The sequence below is a fragment of the Rutilus rutilus genome, assembly GCF_951802725.1.
Source record: "Rutilus rutilus genome assembly, chromosome: 3".
Taxonomy (NCBI): Eukaryota; Metazoa; Chordata; class Actinopteri; order Cypriniformes; family Leuciscidae; genus Rutilus; species Rutilus rutilus.
This window is the reverse complement of record NC_140211.1, coordinates 27,276,605-27,302,623: the sequence shown is the minus strand read 5'-3', so window position 1 is coordinate 27,302,623 and position 26,019 is coordinate 27,276,605. Positions and strand designations below refer to the sequence as shown.

The 26,019-nt window shown below is 37.7% G+C and overlaps 2 protein-coding genes across 2 annotated transcripts; both read right to left on the bottom strand.

The window, feature by feature from the left end:
* Positions 1 to 116: 116 nt before the first annotated feature.
* arhgap1 (Rho GTPase activating protein 1) lies at positions 117 to 18,745 on the bottom strand. The gene is made up of 13 exons (XM_084404372.1): positions 18,631 to 18,745; positions 14,530 to 14,674; positions 12,293 to 12,385; positions 12,122 to 12,209; positions 4,382 to 4,513; positions 4,193 to 4,279; positions 3,955 to 4,053; positions 3,759 to 3,869; positions 3,544 to 3,620; positions 3,295 to 3,372; positions 3,075 to 3,203; positions 2,826 to 2,929; positions 117 to 2,038 (listed from the first exon to the last, which is right to left on the bottom strand). Exons 2-13 carry the CDS (start codon positions 14,663 to 14,665, stop codon positions 1,868 to 1,870), a joined length of 1,305 nt encoding a protein of 434 aa, XP_084260498.1. The 5' UTR covers positions 14,666 to 14,674; positions 18,631 to 18,745; the 3' UTR covers positions 117 to 1,867.
* Positions 18,746 to 21,016: 2,271 nt separating this feature from the next.
* Positions 21,017 to 25,952, bottom strand: f2 (coagulation factor II (thrombin)). The gene is made up of 14 exons (XM_084404514.1): positions 25,653 to 25,952; positions 25,349 to 25,506; positions 25,135 to 25,159; positions 24,740 to 24,811; positions 24,219 to 24,324; positions 24,000 to 24,130; positions 23,350 to 23,661; positions 22,993 to 23,103; positions 22,781 to 22,907; positions 22,503 to 22,670; positions 22,140 to 22,313; positions 21,574 to 21,752; positions 21,386 to 21,456; positions 21,017 to 21,278 (listed from the first exon to the last, which is right to left on the bottom strand). The coding sequence occupies exons 1-14, from the start codon at positions 25,771 to 25,773 to the stop codon at positions 21,123 to 21,125; spliced, it is 1,911 nt and encodes a 636-aa protein (XP_084260640.1). The 5' UTR covers positions 25,774 to 25,952; the 3' UTR covers positions 21,017 to 21,122.
* Between the last annotated feature and the right edge of the window lie 67 nt (positions 25,953 to 26,019).

The window sequence follows — 26,019 nt, the reverse complement described above, 5'->3', positions numbered from 1 at the left end:
TATTTAAAAGCCAATAAAATGCCTGTTTTTATCTGTCTTTATCAGTTTTTATTTGCTCATCACAACCTGTAGATGTTCTAAAGCTTAAAAAACAAAACCACAAAAGGGGAAAAAAATGACACCATCTCTAACAATTTATTACTCTGAATTCACAACATGATATACAAAAGTAAAGATTTCAAAAGCACAGAATACATTTTAACAGCCAAAATGGAAGAAAAGAACCTTCACAAAAGAAGTAATGCAAAGTTCCACCTGGAAACCAGAGATACACGTCTACAGCACAGGTAAACAGGTATGTGTTTGGATACAGATACAAGAGAATGGCACAAAGTTCACAGATCTGTCCAGAGAAGGGGAATAATTCAACAGCTAATATCATCGCCGGTTCACTCCAGTAAGGCACACAGACACGTGGGTTTGAGGGAGCTTTTCTAAAACTATTTAAGCCACTGGTCCACATGTCAATGTTCAGATGTATTGACATGAATAAGACATTTGCATGACACAGTAAACAGTTACAATTCAATATCAAGGCATATGACACAACTCGTTAGTGCTAAATTAACTAGTACCCAAGTACCTGCTTTATGGTTCTTTTGGACTTCAGATCATGAAACAAACCTCTTTTGTGCGAAATCCTGACAGTTCATATCCATTAATTATGAAATTAAAGCGAAGGGGAAACTCCCACTCCACGTACAGAGCCCTGTGATACAACTGGAATGTCGATGTACTCATGTCTTTATGTACTCAGACACCAGCAATAACTTATCGCACTATGATATATTTCCTCATAGATCAAACCACAATTTTACTAAGAGGACAAAATGACATCAAATTGTTGTTTGCTATTCCTAATCTTTGGGCTTTTGTTTCAAATGCGCCCATGTGTAATGGCACTGTCCCCGACAGTTTTGTCTTCTAGTTACAAATAAAATTTACCACAACCATTTTAACCATATAATCTTTGGCCAAAATAAATATTTCTGGGGTATAATACAATACAACAGCATTACTGAAAAGACCACACACAAAATACACAAAACCCCACACATACAGAGAGAAGGGTGACTGTTGGCAGATATAGATATATATATATATATATGTATTAAAAAAATCAGCTGTTTCAGCATCAGGAAATTTGTGCTGGCCATAAAAGTATCTGCCCATAAAAGTATCTGCCCTGTTCCTGGAAATACTGAGACTCTGAAATGGATAGTAGAAATAATAATATAAATTAAGTGTGAATGAAAGATCTTTGAGACAATACATAATACCATTATACTTTATGTAATAAGAAAGAAACTTGTTTAAAATAAGTGTTTCAAGTTTTGTGTAGTAGTGCTTTATACTTGTCCATAGCTCGTGCCAGCTATGGCTTGCAAAATAGAGGACGTGTGCATTTAGCCTAATGTTTTTTTCTCGGAAAAATGAACTGAACTCGCATCGGTCAAGTCGAACAAACAATATCCAAAGTACAGCTGATGAGCAACAACAAAAAAATAAAAAATGAAAATAAAAACGGCTGCCTGTACTGGTTTATTGATTTAGGCCTCTGCTAACAGACCTTATAAAACTCTTGTGCCTGTGCAGTACCATTACGTCTGCTGAAGCAGCTACATGACTTCTGCAGGAGAGACAAGATGATTGTCAGAATTTAAATCACAGCCTAAACTTTTGTGAAAGCTTGACCGCCCAGCGCCTTCTAGTATCCTTTTCGTGGAGCTTCACCAGTTGAAACACTCATGCATTTGACAATACGGAGGGAGACACGAAGGACGGGACATAGCAGAGGGGCAAAAGCCATGGAACAGGGAAGGGACAATAACCGGGGTGGAGTCAACGTGAAAAGTTCTCCTGCTCCTCACTGAGCGAAGACCTCCTGATGTAGGTCAAGCAGGATGCGGGTGAAGTTGTTGATTGGCCCGATTGCGCTGAGTGTCATGGAAGCATCCTGCCCCCACAGCAAGTTGGGCCCAAACACCACAGCCAGGTTGGCATTGGTCATCTTATTGACTTCACTCTCAGCAGATACCTGCACATCAGTAACAATAAAGATCAGAAACACTAACGGGCTTAAAGGAGAAAGTAGGAAAGAAATACTGAGCAAGATCTATTAGCAGGGATATTTAATGCTGGATTGAGGTTATCTGTACAATTATCAGCTATTTTTGTAAGGAAAACTTATAATTAAAAAAACTGTGTTGGGAAAGTATAATAAATAAATAAAAATCCTATTTTTAAAGTGCCCCTATTATGGTATTTTAAAGATTCCTAATTTTGTTTTGGAAGTTTCCTACTATAAGTTTACATGTAACCAAGGTAATACTTTTATTTATTTTTTTAATAAAAAGCTGTAATATTCTCATAATGTACACTGCACATCACCTCATTTCTCAGTGACTGAAAAGGTTCAATAAAGGATTCAGACTCTCTAAAAACCCCTCCTTTCCAAGAGCCTACTCTGCTCTGAATGGTCAGATGGCGGGTCAGAGTACACATTGTTCGCGGCAGCCAATAAAGACCATAGGCTGGCATTATGCTAATTTAGTTATTTCTTTTGGGAGACAATAACTCCATGTATCGTGCACTTTGATCTTTGTAGCTTTGCAGACCTCTTACATTCATAAACGCCTATATCACACACTACATGACAGGTAATGTCTGAAAAAGCATAATAGGGGCACTTAAAAAATATATATTTTTAAATAAATGTAAAACATGCTAAAATTCTAAAAGTAATATAATAAAAAAGTTACTTAACATTAAGTAAAAAATCCTTATTGTCGAACATTGCCGATTATGATGAGTATTACCATTACCTGAGCAAGGAACTGTATGAGGAAGCGCAGTGATGCATAGTTCTCCTCAGGAAGTGAGATCAGCATGTTCCGAATTCTTTCTGCCTGAGACTCCGTGTCAACATCTGATAACACAAAGGAATTGTAAATAGTTTGTATGCAAAAACATGTTTTAGCAAATCAGTTAACAAATGTCAGTAAGTGTGAGTTTTCTGGAAGCTGCTGGAATTTGAAGGTGGTGTGTGAGTGGGTTGTGTGTAGTGTTCTTACTGTGGAAGTTGACAATGTCATTGTAGAGCTGGTAGGTGAGCAGCGGCTCTGGCAGTTCTCTGAGGAACATCTTTAGAATCACAGCTGCCAAGTGGACATTGTCCAGCTGAGTGAAACTCACTTCCTCTCCTATAGACGCACACACAAGCAACATTCTGAGGGCTGATGCCAATCGATTTTAATGAACAGGAAATGTGTACAGAGCACCACATGACTTTACCAGAGTTATATTTCTGCTTAATATCCTTAACCAAAGAAACGTTTGCAGAACGCCGGAATATTCCCTCTATCTGGAGACCTACAAATGAAGATGGAAAAGAAATTCACATTCTCAAATAAGCAAATTAATTAATTAATTTACAATAATCTATAATCAATTTAGCATACCATTCCTATGACGGTGAACTCATCAGACAATTTCAACCCATGAAGGCTATATATAATATATATAAAGTAGTAAAAGACCAACCATTCTCCTGCAGGTATCCAATAGTATCACGCATGACTAGAGGAATTCCCTCCGAATCTGCTGCCATGTGTCTCAATCTGATTTCAAACAACAAAAAAACTCTAAATGGCAATGGCAGGTTTAAGAGTACAAACAAGAATGAAGGTGCGTCATGTTTTTTGTCAGTAACCGTAGCTGGGTGAGATGTGAGGGGGAAAGTGTAAGGAAAAACTCACGCTGACAGTGGGACGCCAAACTGCTGGAAAGGAAGAGGAGGACTACGGGGGGGAGAGATCGGTCCAGGGACGACAGACGGCTTCAGAGACAGACGGATCTTATCATCATACCTACACAAAGAAACTCTTGAATGAATTTCTTCGGGGCTAAAAAAATGATCTGAGTAGATGTATAACTGCATATGTCATTTCTTACTCTCTGACTCTGTTGGGAATCACCAGCTGATCACACTTCACAACCTCCTCCAGCTCACTCAAATAATTTACGTAATTTATCTTCTGGCCAAACTTAAAGCTGTAACATGAAGTATAGAATGCAGGCGGTCAGACTCCGATTACAGTACAGGTCTGAGAATCTACAGATCAAATACAGAATAAAACAGAACCTTATGGAAGACAGAAGTTCAGCATATTAAGCATAGTGTGGCACTGACCTGATGATAGGTTTGAAGAGAATAAGGATGGTTCTGATAAACATGGTGGGATGGACGATGTACAGCGCCTTGATATTTTTCTTATACCTGCAACAGACACAGCGATAGTGAAGCTTGAGAGAACCACTTGCTCTTGTGTACTGTTGTTAAAGCACTCGTGAACCTCTCACTAACAGAAGCATCACTCACTTCCTGTCAAACTCCCGATAGGCATCTCGAAGCCAGCTGAGAGAGGGCTTGTTCTCCCTGGTCAGACCATGATGGAAGTAAATGAGGGTATAATCACTCTCCACATACTTGTCAAGAGTCTGCTTCAAATACCTGCACACAAATATCAATCAATCAATTCACACCAAATATAAACTTCAAATTAGACTGAAAACCTACACTTATGAGAACATGTCAACTACTGAAACTTAAGGTTTCATTTATACACTTTAGAGTGATACACTCACTGATCAGGTTTGATTCCCCTGATCGATTGCTGTCTGATCGATTGCTCCTGTCTGCCTCGCTGCCTGCTGTGAGTGTGTTTGTTTGATTCGGTGCGATAAGCTCCGTCTTAGCCATATATTTCTTTGTTTTGAACCATCATTTTACTACCATTTCTAGTTGTTTATACTACTACATTTTACCCAACATCTCAGATTAACCTGACATCGCTAGCTTTTGTTATTAGTACTACTAGCACAACACGCTAGTAATTCGCTAGCCTGTTAACGCGCCACCCGTGCGCTCAGCTATTTTATTTATTTATTTTTCTCTCGCGCGTCCGCGCCTTTGAGTTCATAAAAAGCTCAGGTGAGTAAGAATCACTCAACAAACACGGTGAGTAATGTCTTGTCCTGTTATTGTCACTTGCACTTCATGTCACATGTTTAGTATAGGCTTCTCTGTCGACAATATAGGATTTATATGTGATAAATGTAAGGAGACAGTTAGGTTGACAGAGAAGATTTCAGAATTAGAAACACGCATCCAAACTTTAATTGAGGATAGTAAGAGTGCTAGTGCTTTAGATGTTTTGGATGCGCATAGAATAGTGCACACTTTACATGAGTCGGTTCTGGCTGAAGTAGAGCCCGTGCAGCCGGGCAAATGGGTGACAGCAAAGAGTATAGAAGCCCAAGAGGCGAAACTCAATAGAACGCCCCATAGCAACAGTTGCCCCCATGACTTGACGGCGCGGCCGCCATTATGGACTGAAAACTGAAGGAAAACGCCGAAAAATAAAGGGAGTCAATGGCACTGAAAAACTTAAAATAACAAAAACTTAACATAGCTTAATTTTTTCTGGCCGTCATATCTAAATATGAAAACAATTTAAAATACATTAATGAGGATGACCGACGTTAAATGACGTTAAATGACAGAAAATATACGTATATGTGTTGGTTAGGAAAATAGTATTTTGGGACAAAATATTACTATAGAAGTACTATAAGACTACTATAGAAATACTATAGCGGCTCTAGGATATTATAGAGGTATTACAGAACATAACATACTTCTGTGATGTTCTGTATAGCCTCTCTATAATATTTTTAAGCTGCTATAGTAGTCTTATCGTACTTATGTAGTATGTCCCAAATTACTATAGTATTCCTATAAGATTACTATAATATTTTGTCCCAAAATACTATAAATATGAAAACAATAATAATAAAAAACATTTATTTTGTCCCAAAATACTATAAGATTCCTTAGTACTTTTTAGTAAGGGTATCCCCACCGAATCGGCTTCATTAGCCTACCACTTACGGTTTGCAAAGATACAATTATAAAATTACTGCAAAACTTTAATCTATCAATATTTATGTTCTATTATGCATTTTCCTTGTTATATGACTAACAGAAATTTATGAAATAATATATGTTCGCTTGTCTATAGGCAGATACACAGTAATTAGATATAAGTAATAAGATATTTATTCAAATGTTGATTTTGAAATTAGTAAACATCACCATATATATGATTTTGAATTTTTTTTTTATAAATGAACATTTCTAAAGACAGTTAATATTTTACACAGTGAACGTTTCAATGGCAAGAAAAAAAAAACTATGAATGTCCTATTACAGGCGGAAAGGTACAAAAAGGTACAAAAAAGATGTGCAATCTAGCAGTGCACACATGAACTATTAACACATACTAAAATGGATTTTGCCATTGACTGGCGCTAACGATTCCAGCAGCTTTCAGTCCATAATGGCGGATTCGCCTCCGCAGCGCCATCTACAGACTGTTACCCATAACACAACAGAGTTTCGCCTCTTGGGCTTCTATACTCTTTGGTGACAGTGAGGGATCGCTCTAGTCGCGGATCTAAAAACCACTCTTCCGTTCCGATTACCATAACAAATCGATTTGCCCCGCTCAGTGAAACACCCACTGAGAATGATTGTGCCCTAGTTATTGGCGATTCTATTACACGGAACGTGAAAATAGAGACACCAACCACCATAGTCACATGTTTGCCGGGAGCCAGAGCGCCTGACATCAAAGCAAATTTAAAAGTGCTGGCTAATGCTAATCGTAAATTCTCTAAGATCATTATTCATGTCGGCACTAATGATGTTCGACTCCGCCAGTCGGAGATCACCAAAATTAATATTAAAGAGGTGTGTGAACTTGCAAGTACGATGTCAAGGACTGTAATTTGCTCTGGCCCCCTTCCTGTTCGCAGGAGTGATGAGATAGTTAGTAGATTATGTTCGCTTAACGGTTGGCTGTCTAAGTGGTGTCCGCTTAATAATATAGAATTCATAGACAATTGGAAAAGTTTTTGGGGCAAACCTGACCTGTTGAAAAGAGATGGTATTCATCCCTCCTGGGATGGTGCTGCTCTTCTCTCTAGTAATATGGCTCATAGTCTTAGAGCTCAAACATGACAATCTGGGGCTCAGGTCAGGAAGCAGACAGACTGGCTTAACCGACTGTCTGCTAGCGGCCTCGCGTCACCAAGGTCAGATAAATCCTATCACATAGAGCCTCTTTCACCTAGCTATCATCATATAGAGACTGTGTCTGTTCCCCGAATTTGGAAATCCAAAAAACGTTTAAACCCAACTAAGGTTAAAAATTTAATTGATGTTCAACAAATAAAAAACAGCTATAATACAGATGAGCAAATGCTAAAGCTTGGGTTGCTGAATATTCGATCGCTTACTTCAAAAGCACTCGTTGTTAACGATATGATTTCAGATAATAACCTAGATGTGCTGTGTTTGACAGAAACCTGGCTAAAACCAAACGATTACATTACTTTAAATGAATCAACCCCGCAAGATTACTGTTATAAACATGAGCCTCGTCTGAAACGCAAAGGGGGTGGTGTTGCTGTAATCTATAGTAATAGTTTCAAAACCACTAAGAAATCAAGTTTTAAATATAATTCTTTTGAAGCATTGGTGCTTAATGTAAAAATCTATAGTGTAAACGATAAATCACGTTTGAGATTTGTGCTGGCTACTGTATACAGGCCACCAGGGCACCATACAGACTTTATCAAAGAATTTGCGGACTTTCTATCAGAATTAATATTGACTGCAGATAAATTACTAATTGTTGGTGATTTTAATATACACATCGATAATGAAAAAGATGCATTGGGATTGGCATTTAAAGACATTGTAAATTCAATTGGAGTTAGACAACACGTGTCAGGACCTACTCATCGTCGTAATCATACTCTAGATCTAATATTATCACATGGAATAGATGTGGATGCCGTTGAAATTCTGCAGCAGAGCGATGACATCTCAGATCATTATCTAGTCTCGTGTAATTTGCATTTAGCCAAGGCTGCAAAGCCGACTCCGTGTTTCAAATATGTGAGACCTATCACTTCTGCTACTAAAGATTGCTTTATTAATAATCTTCCTAATCAGTTTCATCATCTCAGCATCTCAGATAGCTTAGAAGAACTAGATATTACAACAGAAACGTTTAACTCTCTCTTTTCCAGCACTTTAGACACAGTTGCTCCGTTGCGCTTAAAGAAGATTAAAGAAAATAGTCCAACGCCGTGGTACAACGAGCACACTCGGGCCCTTAAGAGAGCAGCCAGAAAAATGGAGCGCAACTGGAAGAAAACAAAACTAGAGGTATTTCGCATTTCATGGGAAGAGAGTTCGATTGCATACAGAGAGGCTTTAAAAGCTGCTAGATCTGCTTATTTTTCAACCCTATTAGAAGAAAATAAACATAATCCTAGGTATTTATTTGAAACGGTGGCTAAACTAACGAAAAATAAAGCTTCAAGCACCGAAGTTTCCAAGCAGCACAGCAGTAATGACTATATGAACTTCTTCACTTATAAGATTGATAATATCAGGGACAAAATTATAACTATGCAACCGTCTACTACAGTATCGCATCAGGCAGTGCATTGTAGTCTCCCTGAGGAAAAATTTGATTCATTCATTGCTATAGGAGAGGAAGAATTTACTAAACTCATTAAATCATCTAAATCTACAACATGTATGTTAGACCCTATACCGACTAAGCTACTGAAAGAAATACTTCCAGAGGTCATAGATCCTCTTCTTAATATCATTAATTCGTCTTTGTCATTAGGATACGTACCAAAAAACTTTAAGCTGGCTTTGATTAAACCGCTTGTTAAAAAAACGCAACTTGATCCTTCAGAATTAGTCAATTACAGGCCGATCTCGAATCTACCTTTTCTGTCAAAGATATTAGAAAAGGCAGTATCCTCACAACTGTGTTCCTTTCTTGAAAGAAATGATATCTGCGAGGATTTCCAGTCCGGATTTAGACCGTACCATAGTACTGAGACAGCTCTCGTTAGAGTCACAAATGATTTGCTCTTATCATCCGATCGTGGTTGTATCTCTCTATTAGTGTTACTCGATCTTAGTGCTGCGTTTGACACCATCGACCACAACGTTCTTTTAAATAGATTAGAACATTATGTTGGCATTACGGGAAATGCACTAGCATGGTTTAAATCATACTTATCTGACCGTTATCAGTTTGTAGCAGTAAATGAAGAGATGTCTCATCGATCACAAGTTCAGTATGGCGTACCACAAGGCTCAGTACTAGGACCGCTGCTGTTCACTCTGTACATGCTACCCTTAGGAGATATCATTAGGAAACATGGCATTAGCTTTCACTGTTATGCCGATGATACTCAGCTCTATATTTCTTCAAAACCTAACGAAACTTATCAATTCACAAAATTAACGGAATGCATAGCGGATATAAAAAATTGGATGACTTGTAATTTCCTACTTCTAAATTCTGAAAAAACAGAGTTTCTAATTATTGGACAAAAAACTTCCTCACGTAATAACCTAGAATACTGTCTAACACTTGATGGCTGCTCTGTTAAGTCTTCGTCGTCGGTTAGGAACCTGGGTGTGCTCTTTGATACCAATCTTTCATTTGAAAGTCACGTGTCTAGTATCTGTAAAACTGCATTTTTCCATCTTAAAAATATATCTAAATTACGTCATATGCTCTCATTGACAAATGCGGAACAATTAGTTCATGCGTTCATGACCTCAAGGCTAGATTATTGTAATGCTCTACTAGGTGGTTGCCCTGCACGCTTAATAAACAAACTACAGCTGGTTCAAAACGCAGCAGCTCGAGTTCTTACCAGAACCAGGAAGTATGACCATATTAGCCCAGTTCTGTCAAAACTGCATTGGCTCCCTATTAAACATCGCATACATTTTAAAATATTGCTTATTACTTACAAAGCACTGAATGGTTTAGCTCCGCAGTACTTGAGCGAGCTCTTAACGCATTATAGTCCGTCACGTCTATTACGATCTCAAAATTCCGGCCAGTTGATTATACCTAGAATATCAAAATCCACTGCTGGCGGTAGATCCTTTTCCTATTTAGCACCAAAACTCTGGAACAGTCTTCCTACCATTGTCCGGGAAGCAGACACACTCTGTCAGTTCAAAGCCAGATTAAAGACACATCTCTTTGACCTAGCTTTCACATAATACATTATAGACTTCTATAATTTAATGTTATGCTGCATAGATTAGGTCAGCCGGAACCGGGAACACTTCCCAAAAATCCTGATGTACTCGTTACATCATGAGAAGAATGGCATCTACGCTAATTTTAGTGTCTGTGTTTATCCCAAGGTTTTTCCTGCAGCCTGCCGGATCCGGGCCGTATCCAGATCTGACGAAGGACCTTCACCTGGACCGATGACAACGCAGTGCTGAAGTGCCAACTAGTCTCTCCCTATGGAGGATCCCACTACCACTCTACAGATAAGGCGTTGTCGGGAAAATTCGTCTTGCGGTCCTACCCCAAAGCAACAAATAAAATAAAATTCCTTATCAAAATTTATAAGGAAAGACAAGTATTTTGTTTAGGCTTGGCTTGTAGGGAATTCCAAACCTGCGTATATTCTAACGCACATAACTATAGAACCCATTCTAAATGCGCATGTGACCGCCATCAGCGTTTCTCACAGGTTCGCGTTTAAAGTCTGTGTAGAGAGAATGGTGTCGTCTTAGCGGCCCCTAATTTAATAACAAATGATCATTGCGACGGAACCAAATCAATTAAAACTAACTTTAGATGGAAATAACTTAACTCTGCTGTAAAGCCGAAACAATCTCTGTTACCTTAAATTATACGCTTATCTCTGTAAAGCTGCTTTGAGACAATCTACATTGTTAAAAGCGCTATATAAATGAAGATGACTTGACTTGACTTGAGTGTGAAATTTGCTCTTCATAGACACACATGCAATCATCCTCTCAGACAACTCCTGGAAGTTCACAACAAGGAACTAAACGGATATAAGACGTCTGTCTCAATTTCACTTCATTAAAAACTTAGAGCATTATGGTGCTTTGAACCACTGAACACATGATTGATTTATTACTCTGCATAAATGTCAACCACTCAGTATATGCGAACAATGAAGGAAGAAATAACCTCGAGAATATGAAATGAAAACAATTCAAAAAATGTATTGCTGACAGGGTCATATACATTTGCCATTTTAAACTAACTTTAATCGTCTTTTTTTCTAGACTAATCCCTGAAACTGCTAAATGATGTGACATAGTCCCCTGTTTTCACAGGCAAGGCTTAAGCCTAGTCCCAGACTAAAATGCATGTTTGAGCTGTTTTAACTGAAAGAAACAGATCTTAAAATATGTCAGTGCCACTGTTTTTTCTCAAGATGCACACCAGTAAAAATAATGTCATGTTTATAAAGCCTACTTAAATGTCCTAATTGAACTAAGGTCTAATCTAAGCCCGGTCTATGAAACCAGGTCAGTGTGTTTTATACTTTCTTTCTTTTTTATTCATAAAAATGACTAATTTTAGTCTACTGAAAGTAGTACATGAGTGTGGTTAGCAAAACTGTGCTATAATTTAATACAACTTTTACTGACACTATTTACAACTATCAAACTTTAATAATTGTATCTGAATATTATTTTAAATGTCACACCAAATTACTTTGTCACACCACATGATAACAAAAAAATTACATTATTATTATAAAAATATATTATTTCAAAATCTCACGATGTAAGAATATAATCAATATATTTAATTACCATTTCAATTAAAACCTAAATATATTAGGATTCACCAAATAAACTACATAAGAAAACAGAAAACATCAGTTGACAACTCAAAAGTGCTGCTTATATCTTCTCTTTTTTTTCCCTAAGGACAACTTCTCTCCTTGAGTCATAATCAATGTTTTCCCTGAACATTTTTGTTCTCTGCACTTGACCTTAATCTTTATAGTGTCTTGTGCTCATCTACGTATGATTGCCTGGACAAATAATAAACCATGTCATTTCAACCACCCATAATTAGGAAAAAGGCCATGCATACGTGATGCAGCGTATTAAGCCCAGCTTAATGAAGCACATAAATCAAGTAAGAGCAGTGACGCCTACATGAGAAGTTTATGATGATCCAGCTGATGTTGGGGGGGCATGCGACAAGCGTTAAAAACGATGACTTTCCGACCAAAGTTATCATCACCTAAAAAGAAAGAGAAAGATCAAGAACTTTAGAACTAGAATAAACGCCAGCTGGTGATGCTTGTGCATTTAATAACGTCTCACCTGCCACCTCCACAATCTGATGTCTGGCGATGTCATAGAAGGGGTCGTCCCAGGACAGATGTGACTTGTCACCAAGACTTTTAATGTCTGAAGCTGCAGGAAAGAATATAATGAATGCCACATAAAAAAAAAAAAAAAAAAAAAAAAAAAAGTAAGAGTCTAATTCTTTTTTACTTTTAAGACTCTTGACAGGATTCTAAAATATCACTTGAATGTAAATCTCTCTGGGATTAAAAGTAAGGCATGGCACTATTTTGTAAGGCTTACAATATTACAGTCAGAGATGATGCATGGAAACAGGGCTTGACATTAACACCCGCCAATATAAATACTTTAATTGTAGTCTTCTCAAAAAGGCATCTGAAATAATTAAAGGGATGGTATAATGCCCCTTTTAACAAGATGTCCCCATGCCGGCGCCGGCAATACTATTTGAACTACTATTCATATTCATCAGAATGTTATTCATATACTATTCATATTCACTGAATACTATTACTATATATATATATATTACTATATATATATATATATATATATATATATAGCAAACAATACTATTTGAACTATCCTCCTACGTACGGTCGCACTGTAAATAGTGGGGCGGTACTTCTGCCGGCACCGGCGTGACCTTTCAACGTGATGACGTAGTTCCCTGTCCGTTTGTTGATCAGCTCAATCCGAACTATTGAAGGTAAAAAGCGTATAAATAATTAAAAAAAAAATTTTAAATGACCTATCGTTTCGTTAGATAACAACCTCTTCCTCAGCTGTGATCGCGTACAGCCCGTTTAAACACTTCAAAGACTTTTGAAACTGCATTGTTTTGGACTTAAAAACAATGGTAACCAATGAAGTCCATTGTTAGAAGAAAAATCCAGAAATGTTTTCCTCAAAAAACATAATTTCTCTCCCACTGAGGAAAGAAAGACATGGATATCTTGGATGGCATTGGGGTGAGTAAATTATTAGGAAATTTTCATTTTGGGGTGAACTAATACCTTAACAAAACCCAGAGTGTTAACAACACACAAAAGAATACCTGAGGATGAAAAGGAAGAGGAAACATAAAGAAGAAAAGAAAGTTCAACCAAAAGTGGTCGAAGCAGTAATGTCGAGAAAGGCTGGTATATGATACAGCAAAGAAAACCATGTACTGTGGCGATTGTAGGATGTACGGCAGTGAAAAGGGGGTCTCCTTTGTGGTTGGGAAGACCAGTTTTAAAGTCGAGACTATCATTATACATTATTCCCACGCCACATGACGCTTTGCGCGAATTATGGGTGTAACTTCCGTTAAGCTGTAAACAATCAATGTCAGTAAACAAAGTGTCTGAAAAATGTTTGGTCACAAATATTTTAAACATTTACTGGCAGTCCACTGTATGAAGAATTTTTGGGTATAATGTGTCACAGTTTTATTATTTTTTAAATATATTTTGCTATCCTCACTTAGATAAATTAACTATAGTGTTCTGCACCAACTAGTAAAAAAGATTTTAAAAAAATATCTGGTGTCTGAATTTTTAGTTTGACTGTACATACATATTTAATAATATGACCTGTAGTGTTTTACATTTCATGATATCTTGATTTGGTTGTATACAGTGGTCATTTACATTTGAAAGGGCTGTAAATCTTTCTCCAGTCAATTTTAGCACGCCAAAGTCAACTTTAATCATAATATGAAACGTAATTTCCCAACAACAAAATTGTGGCCAGTGAAAATGCTGAGTGGCTAGTAACTTTGTAAGACCACCAGCCACAGTGGCTGGTGAGAAAAAAACAGCAATGTCAAGACCTGCATGAAAACATCCAGTTTCACAAACACACGCTATAGCGTATATGGCAATAGAGTGATAAGTAAGTAAGTCAGCCTCTCTGATCACTCTCATTCTACTTTACTGAATCCTCAGAGCTTCACTGGCTTAACCAAATGAAGAACCAATTACACTGCATGTGTGTGCTGTATGACTAATGCTGCATGACTACTTGAGTTCTCTGCTGGCTCTTAAATAGGCGGTGACAATTATGTCATCTGGAAGACTTCAGCTTCATTTGCTTCTAAATATAGCAAGCATATGATTGGAATTCATGATAAAAATGGTAGTTCTTTGCAATTACTTCCTTTTGCTCACACAGCTTTATTTTCCAAAACGAACAGCGTGATTCTGCAAAAAGAAACTACATTTAAACATTATTATTATCCTGTATGACACACACACACTTCCACTCACCGGATTTGCTCAGGCTAAAAGGGTCATCTGGTGGCCACTGTTTGTCCTGTACCAGTTTGAGCTGGTCCAGCGCAGCACTAGGAGAGTCGTCTCCTCCCAGATCATCTTGAAGGTCCACCAGCAGGTCAGAGGACATGATGGTCCTCTAAGACAACACAATTCACACACAACAGTTAGACATAGAACAGCACAAAACTATACCACACAACATTATACTGAGATCTGCAAATGCACAGTTCCCTTCACATTAGATTCTTGTCCGTCCAGCGTAAGCCTGTGCAAATGCAGCGTTTCACACACACACACTTGCTTGAACAGTAACTGGCTGACTCACATGGGTGACCACAATGACAAATGATGAACAGGTTTGTTTCGTAACACAGTCTTGCTATCTATGAATCTGTCCCGTGAGGATTGTTTAACGGAAGTACATTTCATAATAAGGCACAGTAAAGACATGACAACATTAGAAACGGGCCATTAGAAACAGTAGAAAAAATAAATATTAATTTAGTTTTCTGGCTTAGATACTGATTCATACATTTAGGTAACACTTTATTTTACAGTGGCATTGTTATGTTACATGTACTAACTGTAACTAACAGTAACTTCTGCAAAATGTTATGCAACTAACCCTAAACCAAACCCTAATCCTAACACTACAGTAAGTACATGTTCTTGATTAATATTGCTCAGGACTTAAATGTATAATTAATTACACTGTAACAAGGGCATTTACAATAATGCAAGTTTCCATGCACAAAAGTACAGATTTTTTTAATTATTATTAATTAAAGCATAGTCAGTTTAGCCTCATACAACAGCTTTGTGATAGGGAAACCAGCATAAATAAATACTATTTATATTATTCAGGATAGGTTTTTATTCATAAATGACACAGCTAATGGACTAGGAAGCAGTTGTGGAATTAAAAGAAACAAATGAGCTTTTGCTTCTGTGCTGTCTTGCACAACTAATAGTTGAAAAACTATTTAATTTCCTCATTGCAATAACACTGCATTCAAAAGAGCCGGTTGTTGCATTGCATTCTATTCTGTTAAAATAGAAAATCAGGTTAATTAACTAAAGCATTATTAAAAAAGGATTTGTTTCTCGATCACATCATCTCTAGGGGTGTAAATCGGACAGCTCATCATGATACGATATGATACTACTGATTCTAATAGCCAGCGATACAATATTAGACGATATCTCAAAAAATTCTGCAATATGATTCGATTAAATTCAGGGGCGTATCGATCGATATATCGATATTATGATATTCTGTGCCTATTTTACACAACCAGTTGTATTTTTATTAATTCACAAATGCAACCAAAATATGTAACATGAACATAAATCTGAAAATAGCACATCCTGTACCCCAATTTGGACATCTGATAATATAGATTTATAATATTAAAGTTATAAAAGTTATTTAGAGTCAAGAGCAGTGAGAAATTTTCTCTTTGTCTTTTGGTGTTTAATGAATGACAGCAGGAATATTAGCTAGTAGTCTATAGATATAGATTTTTTACACGTTGCAGCGATACATCGGATCATTAGTCATTTGATCGATGTATTGTTTAGGCTACAGCCCTAATAATCACTAGCTTCCATGTGCACTCCATCATATGGTAAGCAAACGACCATCAACCATTAATACCATCTGGTGACAGTGCACCAACAGTGCATTTATTTGAAAGCTTAACCATAGATTTCATTGAGAAAATCATGTAGTGTAAAAATGCAGTGAACTAGCCTTTGCAAGTGTTTCAGATCTTTTCATTAACCAACAGGCATTCGAACATTAAAGCACATAAAAGAACATTACTCCCCTATGTAATGTAAATAATCCACACCATCGAGTGTTTTAATTTGTCATAATCGGCAGGGTCAAGCTTTTTATTACATTATAATTATATTTTGTTCTTATTCTTTTAGTATGAAAATATTGTGGCATTGTGAATGTGCTATATTTGATATCTGACTGTATGTGTGAGGCTGTAAGGCTACTAATGCAGGAGTCAGTAGGGCTCAGACACTGATCTGCTGTGACAGTCCCTCGCTTTGGTGCCGCGCGGCAATGTGGCCGTCCAACCGCATACTGACAAGAAATCTCAGTTTTACCCTATGCTTCTATTTATAGCCTTAACCCTAGCAGAGCCAGCTTCACGTTTACTAACATCTGTGACCGTCTTCATTCTACTGTGACACCCACGTCCATATCTCTAAATAATAGGATATCATAACATACTTCAGGTGACAATCTGTCGCTCTGATCAAAGAACACGGCTTATCTCAGTTATGTGTATGACTGAGTGTGATTCTGTTGTAAATACTGACAGCAATCTTGCTATAGTCATAGAAATCATATAGAGAAGCTCTCATCATTTTTAAGTAGCTAGTTGTTGCTGAACTATCTCTGACGTCAGTGCTTGAACATATATTCTTTGGTTCTTCTGACCAGACAGCACCCTTCCAAAATCAGTCCTGTTCCACTCTACAAATGGTTCTCTAATTCATCACCCAAGATCATCAGCAAAAACAATGCTCCTCATTCACAGTTGTGCTCCAGAGGCTTCAAGGCTGCAGCCAGTGAAGTCAACCAGCACTTCAGACAGAAACAAAGACCCTAAAGAGAGCATAAACACAAAAGACCTAAAGAAACCTCCAAAATAAACTATATGCTTTCTAAAAGACTGTAGCCTTACAACACTAAAAATCAATATTTAGTGCTTTTTTCGTGTACCAATGACCTTATAAACAAACAAGGTCCAACCAAGATTTCCCCATTGTTTATAATCTCATTAATAATACTACAGGGGGAAAAAACAATGTGATCTGTGCTCATAGCTAGCTTTCTTCTTCTCATAGATATGGTAGTTTATGTGTGGCAGGTCAGCAATCCTGAGTGTCAGGCGCCGCTCATCATATTCCCAGCTCCATTATGCTGCGGCAATCACAAATGCAATCATTTTATTTTTTGTGTCTAGTCTAGTCGAGCCATTTAGCATGGTTCGGATGTGCTCAGCACATCTACCACAGAATAATCTGCAGAGCGAAGCACAAGAGTGTGTGGTGAGATTCTGCTCATCTCTCTGCAGTGTGGTCGTCCACGCATCAATCCACAGGAGAAAACACAACAAATTAACTCTGCAAGCCTCAAGTGATCACATAAGCAAATAGGTTAAAACTGTGAATGTAGTTATGGATTTATTCTACATAGCCCTGCAGTGAAACAAATGCAAGTCTCTTAATTAATATGAGGCCATAATAATAATAAAGAACAAATGGCTGTTTAAAATAGTTTTAGATGGAATAGAACATGTTACACTGTAGGACACGTAAACATCCCATATAAAGATTCACTAAAGGCGTGAAAAAAGACACTGAATGAGAGCGTTTTGTTGAGCTGCGTTTATCGTTAACTGTAAACAAACAATGTAAGTTACAGCCAAGATTTCACTATTATTTAATTATCATATGAACAATACTATGGGAGCTAGGGGAAACTATCGACATTGGGATCGGAGCTCATAGCTTGATTTCTGCCCATGCCCATGGTAACGTTAGTTTATCTGTGACAGGTCAGTAATCCTGAGTGTCTTCTGCCAGACAACAACCGCTCATGCCAGCGGTTCTTCTTCGAACTTTTAAAGTGCTTGGGTTCAGCGTCAAACGTGTACTTTCTTTTTCATCGTCTGGTGTAGTCAACACGTCTAGACTCCTGCTCTGGACACATAAGGTCGGATTCCCCCGCGTTTCTAAGGAAACGCAACATCTGGACACGTAACCGTGTGTTTACCCAGCAAGAACAGAGTAAACGTGTGATTTAAATAATACGCAACAGATTTCCTCTCAAGTGATGGCGTCAAAGCAAAAATGCTGCACACATATTTGTTCGTTCGTTGTGATCAGTCGACCGTCTGCTAAGCTAACTAACGTTAGCTGCAAACCTGTTTCATCTTGACTTAACAGGACGGAAATTCGAACAAGTGTTGCCCTGCCGTACGGCTAAAGGCTTAATGCGGATCAGAGGAAACGATGAGCAAAACCCCTGCAGGTTTTATTAAATCAAATAAGAAGAAATGAATTTACCTAATTTTCAGCGCTCCCTACTGAAGTCTTCACAACTCTGTCAATCTTGCAAATTTCATTCGGGACTTCCGGTTTGCGATCGTTGTAATTCAGTGTAAACGGCCCGGATGCAGGCTTGTAGCAGGAGAAGAACGGATGGCCACGCCTTCTATAATATGTTGTTATTATAACCATTGGTTGAACAACAGCCATTTATTAGGAAATGATCTAGAGCAGGATTAAAATATACATGATATAATGCTTATGAGTGTTCTGAACAGCCCAAGAGCTATTTGAAATGTCAGAAGTTTCCTCCATGTCAACACCCCTTTATTCAGGATACCACTGAATCTCTGAGCAACACCATCATTTTGAGCAAAGCAACAATTATATTAAGCATTACAGTTTGTGCGTGTTCTGATAAGTCTAGTGGAAAACTTGGTGGGATGGGAGATCAAATGGGGCAATGACTAAAATAATAAATAAGCATCAGGCTTGTTAACGTATACTAGTTACAAACCCCAAAACCAGAAATGTAATAGTAATAATAAAATACAAGCTGTGTTTCTTGCAATTACCCTGAAACTGCTTTATGTTTTATATAGCATTGCATGACATTTTGGTGTGAAATACAGGAATTTAGTAATGAGAACATTCAGTGATCAATGCACAGCCTCACAAATTATCTTGGAAGATGAAAAACAATTTTCTTAAATTAATCTTAATAATAATTGTCTCTGCATTCCTTATACACAGATGCAAATTTAATAATACACTGCCTGGCCAAAAAAAAAAAAGTCGCTGTTTGGATTTAAATAGGTAAATATTTAGGAGTCAATGATTGGATCATTATTGCAGTGATGATAATGTTTCTAGCATGTCACCTGTTTATATGTTTGGCAACAGTTCTTCTAACCCCAATTGATAGAGTGTGTAGCTTTTCATTTCTTAAACAAGCATGTAGGAAGGGCCATACATCATGGCCATATTCCAGGATGACAAAGCCAAGATTCATTAGACTCAAACTGTGAAAGAATGGTTGGGAGGGAGCTTGAAGAATCATTTTCACACATGAATTGGCACCTCTGAGTCCAGACCTTGAATTCATTGAAAGTCTTTGGGATGTGCTGGAGTAGACTTTACAGAGTGCTTGACTCTTGCATTGTCAATACAAGATCTTGACCAAAAATCGATGCACCTCTTGATGTAAAACAAATGTTGTGATGTTATCTCCATCAAGAGGGGCATCAAATTTTGGTTGTTGCCAAACATATAACATGCTAGAAACATAATAATCACAGCAATAATGATCCAGTAATAAACTCTTAAGCATTTGCCTATTTAAATCCAAACAGCAACCTTTTTTTTTTTTTTTTTGACCGAGCAGTGTAGTAACATTTTTGTTTTTTTTAATTGCTAGCATTTTTCATCTATTAAAGCATCTCAATGAAATACAGTGTTTTTTGACAGCTGAACTGTTAAAAAAGAGAGAATCTTTTGAAGCGGGTGGATTGGAATCCACTGCTGAAATGTTCTTTTCATGTATTCTCTAATGTCTGTATTTGATATGAATACAGTAACAGTGCTTGCTCATTTAGCCCGGCTTCCAGAAATGAAATATGGAAAGATGTTTTGTTTGAGAAAGGTCTTCAACATGTGTCAATACATGCATCTGTTTTTCTAGGGTACTCTGACAACTATGGTCACAGGGGTCAATGAAGTCTATATTTTTAGGGACCATCTCTTTGTTAAAGCCTTACTTTCCAGTTAGACTAAAGTGTTGCTCTCCTTGAGAGAAAGAACACATTATCTTGATGTTTTGAGAGGACTCTCCTGTTTATAGTTAGAGCCTGGCCAAATACAACCTTTGAAAAGCTGTGTGTCGGTATGTGTGTATTAGTCTTCTCGGTTACAGGTTAAGGAACCACTGGCATTATTGGAGAATGACTGAGTTGTTGTTCTGGACATGCTGGCGCCCAGTAACCCAAATCTGCGACCTGGAAGGTCACGACGTGCCTAACTTCAGGGTCCGAGCGTCAGCTGCGTAATCAATGGAGATATGCTTCAGTCTATATGTATATGTGTGGAAAATTACTATGTTTATCTATTTCTTAGCCAACTTCTGCTGATTAAACTGTAAACTATCGTCAGTAAAACTTTTCTTCAATTTATTATAATTCTGGTCCTTAGGTCCTAAACTGTTACCCCCTAACACTTTGGTGTGTTGTAATTACACCCTCATAATTGTGATCAGTCATGTCACCATTCCCTTATTTATGTGACAAGAACCTGATATTTTATTTAGCTGATCTCAAAACCAGAATTGCATCTTTTTCATTATAAAGAAGAGGCCAGCCCATTCTCACTGTCAATACACAGAAAGAAACTCCATGCTCACACACTGGTATCAACATACAAATAATTCAGATTTATTCATCAATTTGAAGGTTTGATCACATTTGACCAAAGTGTTAATTTCGTGTGTGGCAAAGGTCTCTTTCCAGGTTGGAAGATCACTCATCATCTGAAGAGCCTGTTTTGTCAATGACTTTTTTCATCCAGCGACGCATACGGAATAAGTGTGTGTAGAATCCATATTTGCCATCACGATCACAACCCTCACCCCACGACACAATGCCAATCTGATACCACCGTTTATCTGTAGGACTCTGTGGGCAGGAATAGGTTTTAAAAGGACAAGTTTAGTTATGCCCAGCAAACAGAGCTTTATCGGTATTGGTAAGTCAAACTTGTTTGAGGAGAGAAGTTATTATACCTTCATCACAAAAGGTCCTCCACTGTCTCCTTCACAAGCGTCACCTCTTTTTGTTTCATCTGGCAGGTAACCTATAAAACAAAAGATGACCTTGCTGTGACACCTGAGCGCAAAAGCATCTCACGAATTCTCAGAACCTGAACTGTCTAGGGTCTAAAGAAGACCATGAAGAATATGATGAGTATTACCAGCACAGAACATGTTGTCAGTGATGATGACTGAGGTGGAATTGCGACAGATGCTCTGATCCACAATGGGCAAGTGAATCTGTTGCAGCACGGTTGGAAGATTTGTTGGGTTTGATGTCCATGATTCCCTGAGGTTCCCCCAGCCAGTTACACGGCCCTTGAAACCTGCAAACATTAAACTTAAGAGAGAAAATCTGTCAATTTCAGCTATGAGTAAATTTTAAAGATATGCATTTTCTAAACATTGCTGTTCCTCAAGAAAATATGATGTTAGTGAGTTTCACCATCAAAAAAGGTGACCAAATACATAAAAGGACCCCTTTCAAGAGGTTAGCATCTTTATAGTGTGAAGTTTTAAAATCTGCGTTTTCTAAATGCATGTTATTGATCTTATTGTGGATGATTCATCAGACTTCTCTAATCATGTAGTCTGCTTAAACTTGCATTCCAATCTGCCTCCATCCAATCAACAACCGATGAGTAGAACCTAAATATATATATATATATATATATATATATATATATATATATATATATATATATATTACACTATTGTTTTTTCTTACTTCTTTGCGATGCTCTTGGTGGGCAGACAGACAGGGTGGATCTCATTCGTAAAGACTACAGGCTTCTTCATGTGCAGAAGAGCAATGTCTCGGTTCAGGTTTTCCTTCCAGTTATACTTAGGGTGGACAATGATTTCATCAATGGCCACAATCTTCTCAATGCCCCTCTCATACCTGACTCAGAGAGAAACAGGAAAGAGTTTAAAACAGCTTAATTTCCTGTAGACTGAGGTTTCTAAATTACTTAGTGTATATTTCACAGCTTTTCGGCATTAACAAGTAGACATTTACAATTTATGTATTGGTGCAGTCAATTAAAAAAAAAAAAATTGCAGGTTTTATAGAATTTTTTTGAGGGCTCACTTGGTACGAGAGTGTTTTCCAAGGCGGACGATGATATCATTGATGGTGAAGTTCTTGTTCCACGGTGGGTAGAGAATGCAGTGGGCCGCAGTGAGAATCCATTCATCGCTGATCAGACTGGCTCCACACAGCAGCTCCTGAGGACTACGCTTGTATAACATCACCTGCCTGCAAATGACATCAAACACGGTATACAACATGCAGCATTAGATGTCGACATGAGTGATGACGGCAAGATATCTGAACGTTTAAAACAGCGTATGTGGTGATGTATTCACCATGGAGCACTGGCTATTTCAGCCTCCTCTCCTCCGACTATTCTGCTTCCAGTGTATGACAACAGTAGATCCTTCTCCTTCTTATCTTCTTTGCTGATCTTCTCAAACAAGGGGCGTACTCCACACTCTGACAAAAGGCAGTTTAATATTAATTATCAGTTGATTATACAAGATATCAAACCACCGCAAAACAGATGGTAAAGGTATCAGACCTTGTTCTCCATTGCCAAAGCTGCGGGGGCTAAAGAAAGCCTTTCTTTTGCCATCAAGAGTTGTTCTCTCTCGACCACCTGTTTCCTCTACAAACTTGTCCAGAGGGGCGTCTGAGAGTGAATGAGAAAGAGAGAGTGATGTTCAAGTGTGGGCTTAAAGGCGTGATGATTTATGTCTAATGCACTTGGCTTCCTTAACATTGAAAAAGTTTTTGCTTTATTCAAATTATGACACTTAATCCTAATTAAAAGACTCTGGTCCAGATGTCACTTTCAATCAAGGTCTAAAGTTCAAGGGAAGAAATATTCTAGTTGTTATCGTGTACATTTTTGTAGAAGGTAATCCTGCTCACTCACCACACATCTCTAAGTCACAGTAATCAATGGTAATGTTTCCACTCGCTTCCTTTACGTAGCACCAGGGACCCTCCATATCGCCATCTGGGTTTCTGCAGTGGTCCTTTATCAGCTGAACTTGAGGCAGAAACTCTTTTCCTTTAATCAAGGCTTGCACTTCTGGTGCACTCCATTGCACGCAGGTGCGTCCCCCCATAGACACAGACAAATTCCCAGTGTAGGTCTCCCCATTTCCATCCAGACATTTACTCTTGACATAACGCTGTTCAGGTTTCACAGCAGGAGGTGGCGGAGGGAGAACAACAGTCTCACCTGAGGAGGAGAGAGTGAGATGATCAGTCTGGTGGACTAGCATAACTTGATGGAATGGAATGAAACTTTTTTTTATTCATGCTCAAGCATAAAATGTGCAATAAACAGGGCACAAATAGGTGCTATCAGATATGGTGAATATGTGTTTTAGAAAATCAGTAGTCATTTAGCAGATACAAAGCAACATCAAGTACACTTATTATTACAGCGATAATTTCTCCTGAGCAACCTGGTTCAACGACACAGCGGTGATGGCTCAACATTCTGGTTGACAGCGCAAAGCGTTAGATATTACACCACAGGACATTTTGCAGTAAGATTTTAGTGATTTTCTCTACCGCATTTTGGCAAGCTGCAGGACTCCCTTCTGACCGTCGGGTCTCTTGTAAAACACCAAGGGCCTTCACTGCTCTTATCTGGGTTTCTGCAAAAGTTCTCCGGTAGCTTCAGCTGTGTCACATTAAATTCGCTAAAAAGGGGAAACAATCAACATAAAATGGTTTTGCCAATCCTGAGAGGTTACAGTTGCTGTCAACAAAGAGTGCAGAAGTACATACTGAATCCTGTGGGGGAAGTTGCTTTTCCAGTACTGGCATGACCTTCCAGACTTGGTGACAGATACTCTACCAGCGTAGTGTTCACCAACTTGAACGAAACAGTCTCCTGTCAACAGGGAAATTATAGTTAAAACTAACACTAAAACTAAAAACACATTTTCTTACTTAAAAAGTAAACATTTTATTTCAGCGACTTGCCAAGGCAACACTTCTCATTTTTATTTAGTTTAACTTGATGTACTAAAATAATTAAAACTGAAATTAAATTAAAACCATATAGATATACTTTAAAAACTTTACAATTAAATGGAAAACAAATATATATATATATATATATATATAAACTAATTCAAAATAGTAGTAAAAACTAGAACAATGACACAAAAATAACACTGTCAATCAAACATCCATTAATTAATAGGGTTATGATCAGTCACTAGCTTTTACCAAAAAATGTCTTTGTGTTACAAGTGTTGGGTAAAAGTCTTTGTGTTGGGTGAATAAGTATGTATCGCCCTTACCTTCTGTTTCAACACATGCTCTCAAACTGTTGATATTTACTGGTGTTCTGAATAATTTTGTTCCCTCACAGCCTGTGGAAAAAAGATAAAAAAGGGAAATATATAACATCGAACAGAGTTCCAAGGTTGGCGTTTTTTTCTGTGGAATTGGTTCTACTTTTAAACTGTTGCCACAGATTATAGTTATGGGAGTGCCTTAGTTTGAGTTTTGGTATTTGGGCTAGTTTAATTGGCCATTGGGCAACCCTGATATCAATACACTCATTTTAATTTGTATATTGAGCAGGGAAAGGCCCGTTGAAAATGCACTTTGTCCCTGGTTCAATAGCAACTGTTTACACAAAATGTTGTCACTGTTTACACTGAAACTTTTGTAAAGTGATATATATTCTTACCCAAATATTTTGCCCAATAAATTTCCTGTGGGAAAATTAAAGAAATCATTAAACATAAAATACTAGATAAAAATATTATACCACACTTCAAATAATCCAGTAATCTTATAAAGATACTTATATATATTTTTTAAATCCACTGATAAGAGATTTAAATATTTCCATATGTTTCAATTGGGGCTTATGTGTCTACAACACAAAGTGCATTTCTCACCGTTGTATCAACTCTCTCAAACACTTCTCGAGCTTCCTCATGGTCACAAATCTCTTCCACACACTCTCTCTCCAGATTACCCGGTTTAAGCTCCTCAAGTCTGCCGTTAGCCCTCTTTGCCCGAATGATCTGAGAGGCTTCCTTATTGTCAATGAACACTGAAGCACAAAAGCCAAAATTTCTCAAAACATAACTAAACATCTAGGCTCACATATTAAAATATGTATTATCTTAGAATACATTTTTTCTTAGTCTGTTATGGCCTAATTAGTCAAAAGGCAGAGAAATCTTAGTAAATTCCTACCGTTATGACACAACGTGAGCTGGAGAACTTGTCCGAGAAGCAGGGAGAGAAGGAGAGGCGCTGCTTTTGCTCCCATTCTTGGGGATGACTGAGTCTGTAATCCTGAAAAAACTTGGAGCATCTCATCAAATCTCTCACACACTCAGTTAGAAAAGCCCACAGCTGCAGTTACTGGAGTCACCAAGTTAATATTGAACTACCAGAGTTCAAAGAGAACAAAGTGTCTGAACAAAAAGAGCCTATCTCTTCTGTATCAGATCACTTATATCAACGTGGAACATTCTTTGCTTTCTGAGGAACATGAATCAGACATATTTAATGAAAACAAGATAACTTCATATCTCCCAAACTATGCGAATTCAACTGT

What these genes read in the sequence shown, in the direction of transcription:
- arhgap1 (XM_084404372.1), bottom strand. Translation starts at nt 14,665, where the DNA reads ATGTCCTCTGACCTGCTGGTGGACCTTCAAGATGATCTGGGAGGAGAC. An exon ending in TCAGATTGTGGAGGTGGCAG is followed by an intron (nt 12,210 to 12,292) that starts GTGAGACGTTAT and finishes CTTTCTTTTTAG; the next exon opens with GTGATGATAACTTTGGTCGG. An exon ending in CTCTTCAAACCTATCATCAG is followed by an intron (nt 4,054 to 4,192) that starts GTCAGTGCCACA and finishes TTCATGTTACAG; the next exon opens with CTTTAAGTTTGGCCAGAAGA.
- f2 (XM_084404514.1), bottom strand. Translation starts at nt 25,773, where the DNA reads ATGCTCCAAGTTTTTTCAGGATTACAGACTCAGTCATCCCCAAGAATG. An exon ending in AACTTCCCCCACAGGATTCA is followed by an intron (nt 24,131 to 24,218) that starts GTATGTACTTCT and finishes TCCCCTTTTTAG; the next exon opens with CGAATTTAATGTGACACAGC. An exon ending in CTGTGACTTAGAGATGTGTG is followed by an intron (nt 23,104 to 23,349) that starts GTGAGTGAGCAG and finishes ATTCACTCTCAG; the next exon opens with ACGCCCCTCTGGACAAGTTT.